The sequence below is a fragment of the Carassius carassius genome, chromosome 41, assembly GCF_963082965.1.
Source record: "Carassius carassius chromosome 41, fCarCar2.1, whole genome shotgun sequence".
NCBI classification, from domain to species: domain Eukaryota; kingdom Metazoa; phylum Chordata; class Actinopteri; order Cypriniformes; family Cyprinidae; genus Carassius; species Carassius carassius.
The window spans coordinates 26,235,527-26,242,022 of NC_081795.1; the positions used below are offsets into that span (position 1 = coordinate 26,235,527).

Here is a 6,496-nt window from a genome sequence, read left to right on the forward strand (position 1 = left end):
TAAAAGCCTTTGAAACGTATGAAGTGCTTGTAATTATATTTCAGTACATCACAGAAACAACTGAAACAAAGATCTAAAAGCAGTTTAGCAGCTAACTTTTTGAAAACTAATATTTATGTAATTCTCAAAACTTTTGGCCACGACTGTATATATTTGTACACACACACATACATTACATACATTTTATCTATATATCTAAATAAAAATAGACTCAGTATATATGACCCAAAGTAACTAGTAACTAACTACTTGAGCAGATTTTTTATCCAATACTCTTTTACTCTTACTCACGTAACTATTCAGACTAGTACTTTTACTTTTACTTGAGTAAATATTTCTATAAGTACTTTTACTTGAGTACAGTTTTTGGGTACTCTACCCACCTCTGGTGATTAACTAATAATAAGAACAGGAACAGCCAGATATGGACACAGAGGGAGGAACCAAAACCAACAGTCCACAGGGTTGTGACACTAACAGACAAGCCAATGCTATATTGTGCACTTGTGTCACAGAATAACACATGCACTTTCACACACACCCTCACTCTCACACATCCGCGTATCTACCACTCTTCTCATTCGCTGCACTAGTGTGTCCTGCCTGTTTGCTGTGAGTACTGTGTAGGTGATTATTGATTTATTTTAACTAAATGGTTTGTTGTTACATTACTTTAAAAAATATTAAAATAAAAATATGGTTTAAAATATTACCAAAAAGCCAAGACTGTTAAACTTCTTATCATTGTTCACACTACAAAGTGGATTTTGTAGACAGAATTTTTTTGTCATCATAAATAAGATACATTTTCTGTTGGTATTGGAATTATCACAGCAATATCAAAAATTATCACAGCAAGTCAATAATTTTTTTGTCTATGGAATATTGTTAACGTATAGCATTTAATACTATCTATGGTTGTGATGAAAAACTATTGTGAAGTAAGAACCATTACAAAGCTTGTCAGGTTTTGCTTTTCAGCAGTCAGTTGCGTTAAAAGCCAGAAGCTTTTTTGTAAAAATGCTGACATGAACTAGGCTTTCTGTAGCACTGTGCAACTGCCTTTCTTTTAACACAATAGTCCACACTGACTCTGAGCAAATGTTACACTTTCTGCACGTATTTTGTATGTCTGCACTTTGTTTTCCAGCACCGCACCCAAGAGCTTCAGTAACTTCACTTCCTTAAAAGCTGAAAGTCATTGATTTTGTTTGTCATTAATTAAAAACAATTTTTCACATGATGAAAAGCAGATGGTAACCAGTTGTCAACCACAAAAATCGACCTATAAAGCAGCATACAGTTATTGTAAGATGTGAGAAAGAGACAGAATTGAAGTTCATGCTTCTGCAGGTTTGTGATTCTTCATGAAATGTGAAAAATCAATGCTGTTTGGCATGATTGATATTAAACTTCGAGGGGAAGTATTTATGGATGCACTGTTCTTTTAAAAATGTTACATTTGTGTACATGTGCCCACTAATTTTTAAATGATAACTGCTAAAGTGTACTGACTTGAACTGTTTTTTTTTTATTATTATGCAAGGCTATGGGGTCTCAATACTTTCCAGCACGATCAGTGCTTTTCCAAAAGAAGTCGAGTGGAGTTACATACCGTGTGCCTGCTTTGATCTACATACCTCAGTTCAGCTGTTTCTTGGCCTTCTGTGAGGAAAGACTGACTCCGGCAGATGCTCAAGCACATCTGCTGGTCATGCGCAAAGGCACTTTTCATAAAAACTATGTGGAAGTAAGATTGCTTCTAATTTATGTTGACACTATTATAACTAATAAACTTATATAATATTTTTTCTCAATCAAAAAAAAATATAATAATTTGTCTTGAATATGTTGTCCGTTTCTTCCTCAGTGGAAGGACATGGAGGTGTTGAGTACAGCTCGACTGGAGGGCTACCGCTCAATGAACCCCTGCCCTGTTTATGATGAGTTTACTGGCACAGTCTTCTTGTTTTTCATTGCTGTTCTCGGTCACACCTCGGAGTCTTACCAGTTAATTACTGGAAAGAATGTGACACGTCTTTGCTATGTGTCCAGCAGTGACCAAGGGGAAACTTGGAGCTCTGTTACAGACCTTACCAGGATTCTCATAGGGGACACCATTAAAGGTAAAGTCTGATAGATCATGTACCATAAAAAAAGCATCCATTGAAACAATGTTAAATCATTGGCATTGAATCAACATCACTTTTTCACCCATAATTAACACTGACATTTTTTTAATGTAATCAAAAAATCAACCGTTATGGCACTGAAACAACGTTACAATGTGATGTTGGTAAGAAATCATGTTTGCACGCTCAGAAAATGAAACACAACAACTACAACTGACTTAAAGCCACACAGCCTGAAATCAACTGCAAATAAAAGACAATACATATCCTAAGATCTCAGCAAAGAAGGATTAAACAACTCCTCAAATAGCATTACCAGCTTCACGCATTACTAACCATATTGACTTTATTTCTGTCAGACATCTACTGACGTTCTTAGAATTAACAGAGTTTTAGATGTTGATGATTTATTGAGTTTTGTTTAGAGTGATCATTATCAAGTTCACTGTTTGCTTTAGTTGGGCTATTAATCCTTGAATTTTAACATAATTAAAAAAAAAAAACACACAATTGTTATGGCAAAAAGATCAGAAGAACATGTGATCAGGTGTTGTTTAAAACCTGATGTCAACTTTTATCAATTTGTTAATTTTATGTTATTGATCTCAACATACAATCAACATATAATCAACGCAAATAAAAAGATAATCCCTGAACATCACAAAACAAGAAACTAAAAATTCACAACAAAAATAGCAAAATATAAGCAAATAATATGCTAAAAAAAACTTGGACAGTCTAACTGCATAATTTATTCATTACGCATTGCATGCTGGGGGCCATGGGGAGAGCACCAAGAATGCACTGCAACATGGAGCTGTACGTTTTATCACCATTGTTGAGAGTCATATTTCGATTGGCACCATAATATAACAAATTGTTTTTTTTTAACATAGTTTCTGTTGTTACGTTTAATGTTGTTGGATAGAGTTGGAACAAATTCAGTACAATGTTTCAGTGCATTATACGCTGGGTCTTATAAACAATAAAAACAATCTGTGGTAATTACTCTCTGAGCAATCTGAGTCTTTCACTCTGTTTTTTTTTTTATTTGTTATATCAAACATGTTTTACAAACAGTCACAGAAACACAAATGCTGAAAAGTCATGGGTCAAGAGCCCAGCTTAAAAAAACACTAATCACCACTATGGTTACTTCAAATGAAAATAAAATATCAACATCTAAACGTCAGTCAATTGTCAATAAGAATTTCTCTAGACGTCTGAAAAAAATAAAGTCAATCTGGTTAATAATAAGTGAAGCTGATGCTGCATCCTCCTCTGCTGAGATCTTGAAAGATTTAATGTATTTTATTTTCAGGCTGTGTGGCTTTAAGTCAGCTGTAGTTGTTTTTGTTTAATTTTCTAAGTGCACGCATGATTTTGAACCATCACATTGTAAGGTTTTCAATACCATGATAAGGTAGTGTTTGTGAGCTCAGCGCTGCTTTTCAGCCATTACCAGAGAAACTTCTATCTCTCCTGCTCTTAAAGCGCCTCCTGCTGGCAGAAAAGTCATTTGCATATATATGTACTGTATACAGGGGGGCGGGGGAGTGCCGTCACAAATAGAGCAAGGCTGTGGGTAACACTGCATGATGATGATTCAGTGCAGTTAACATTGAGGCATTAACTTGTGTTTAAACATTGTTTCAATGGTTATTTACTGTCTGAGATTCCATTTTAAAACTGATGTTAAAATAGTCTGTTATATCCCAGATTAAAGGATATAATCCACCCAAAAATTAACAACATAATTTACTTATCTGTTGTTCCAAACCCATTATGACTTTCTTTCTTCTGTGGAACACAAATGTATAATTCAATAAATATCTGGTTGGGTAAGCTCAACACAACCAATGCACATAGTGGCTTGTTTCCTATAGAATTTTCATTTTTGGGTTAACTCAAATGAAGATTGAAAATGAAATCAAATGAAATTCTAATTGATCTATTTTGCTGGAAATTTGTACTATATAGAAAGTTTATCCTTCTTCCCTAATTAATGTTTTTCAGTTGCTTTGACACAATCTTTTTTGTTTAAAGCGTTATATAAATAAAGGTGACTTGACTTGACTTGACTTATCATATCATAAACCATGTGACCACGTGTCACAGATTTTAAAATGATTTCTAAACCACTGTGGGGATTTTTTTTGTTCATTGCAGAGTGGGCCACTTTTGCTGTGGGTCCAGGTCACGGAACCCAATTAAAATCTGGAAGGATAATAATCCCTGCTTATGCCTACCATATTGACTGCAGAAATTGCTTTGGCAGGAAGTGCAAGACTTCATCACACTCATTTTGTTTTTATAGTGACACGCATGGAAAAGCATGGCATTTTGGAGAGGCATTGTCCACTCCAGAGAGTGTGGAGTGTCAAATGGTGTCAGTAGATGAGGAAAATGGAGTCAACTTTTTGTACTGCAATGCGCGGAGTGTGTCAGGTTGCCGCGTGCAAGCTGTTAGCTTTGATAATGGGGCTGCTTTTCACAATGGTCAGCTGGTATATAAACTAGTGGAGCCAAAGAATGGGTGCCATGGCAGTGTAATTGGATTTCCAGCACCAATCTACGAACTTGGGAAAGCCCAACACTTTCTGAGACAGTTGAGGTCCATCTACACCCCACTTGGAGTCAGCATATCACCACCAAACTTCCTTCCACCAACATGGGTGGTATATACGCACCCCACCTGCTCAAAAAGTCGTCGTGACCTCGGTGTTTACCTCAGTCTTCTTCCTCGAGATCCAGATAGCTGGTCAGGACCTTGGATCATATATGCAGGCCCTAGTGCATATTCAGACATGGCCTATGTTGTTACTTTTACTGATGCCCCAGCAGTCCCTGTCTTTGCCTGCCTTTTTGAGAACGGCAAAAAGACAGCTTATGATGAGATTTCCTTCTGCATCTTCACAATGTATGAACTAATTGACCACCTTCCCCACAACAACCATAAAAAAATGGGGCTTAGAAAGATGAAAGGATTATCGGAGTGCTGCTTTGTCTGCTGATTGTATGTGTAGCAGGACTGGAGATGTTTCAGAAGAATTGAAAAATTGGCTTCCTTTCAAGTAAATGCTTAATTCACCCCAAAATTAAAATTAGCCCAAAAATTACTCACCCTCAAGTCATCCTAGGTATATATGACTCTTCTTTCAGACAATTCCAGTCAGAGGTTTATAAAAAATTGTCTTTGATCTTTTAAGCTGTTTTAATGCCACTTGGCAGGTGCTGCAGTGCATCAGTCCAAAATAAGTAAAATGAAAAGTGCCCATCCAAAAAAAAAAAGTGTACCACATGACTCCAGGGGGGTGAACAAAGGCCTCCTGTAGTGAATCAATTAGTTTTTTTAAGAAAAATATCTATATTCATAAAGTAATAATCACTTTAATGTAGCTTTAATATAGCTTGCGCATTTCTAAATTTCTCAAATTTCTAAATCGCTTTATAGCATGATTTTCTGAGGCCTTGACCCCCCGCAGTATGCTATCTGAACCAATCAGAATGCAACACCCCTAGCGCGAGAACAGAACAGACTGGGCATATGCCTAACTCCAGGTTCACACACTGTCTGTGATGAGCCTTTTTTCTGAGCCCATGTTAATGGATCAGAGCGTTCACACTGCACGTGGTAAAAAGCCAGAAATAAAAACTTGTGAAAAAAATTAATATCTAGCACATGAGCATAGAGAGAGTTGTGAGAGCACAGGACGCAGTTTAAGTGAGAGGAGACACGTTTTAAAGGTCCCGTTCTTTGTGATCCCATGTTTCAGACTTTAGTTAGTGTGTAATGTTGTTGTTAGAGTATAAATAATATCTGTAAAATTATAAAGCTCAAAGTTCAATGCCAAGCGAGATATTTTATTTAACAGAAGTCGTCTACATCGAACGGCAAGTTTGGACTACATCCCTCTACTTCCTTCTTTAATGACGTCACTAGAACAGTTTTTTGACTAACCTCCGCCCACAGGAATACACAAAAAAGGGGGAGTGGTCTTATTGCGCTCCCATGGAGAAGAGGAAGGGTTGCGTTTGTGTTTGTCGCCATGTCGTTGAAACGCTGTTATTTTCATCTCGGAGTCCAATCACCTTTGTTTGGCCTTCCCAGGGACGCTGTACTTAGAGATCAATGGTTACAATTTATGTTTAACTCAGTTCCCGAAAATTATAATACACATGTAAAACTATGTGCAGCACATTTTGCTGAGGACAGCTGCCTCAATCTCAATCAGTTTAATGCCTGATACGCACAAAGATTATTCTTGAAAGATGGAGCAGTTCCCTCTTTGTCTGGAGAAGGCGTTGTTTATGGACCACAACCGGTAAGTGTATTTTATTATTTAAGTTGGTGCGTTTAACAG

At 36.7% G+C, this 6,496-nt stretch overlaps 1 protein-coding gene across 2 annotated transcripts; it reads left to right on the forward strand.

Annotated features, from left to right (window-relative positions):
• Positions 1 to 393: 393 nt before the first annotated feature.
• Positions 394 to 5,308, forward strand: neu4 (sialidase 4). Of its 2 annotated transcripts, none has more exons than XM_059533993.1 (4): positions 394 to 623; positions 1,547 to 1,750; positions 1,871 to 2,126; positions 4,302 to 5,308. In XM_059533993.1, the coding sequence occupies exons 2-4, from the start codon at positions 1,550 to 1,552 to the stop codon at positions 5,144 to 5,146; spliced, it is 1,302 nt and encodes a 433-aa protein (XP_059389976.1). In that variant the 5' UTR covers positions 394 to 623; positions 1,547 to 1,549; the 3' UTR covers positions 5,147 to 5,308. The 2 variants fall into 2 exon arrangements, with proteins under 2 accessions (XP_059389976.1, XP_059389977.1); XM_059533994.1 differs by having other exon boundaries at positions 394 to 612.
• The last annotated feature ends 1,188 nt before the right edge of the window (positions 5,309 to 6,496 follow it).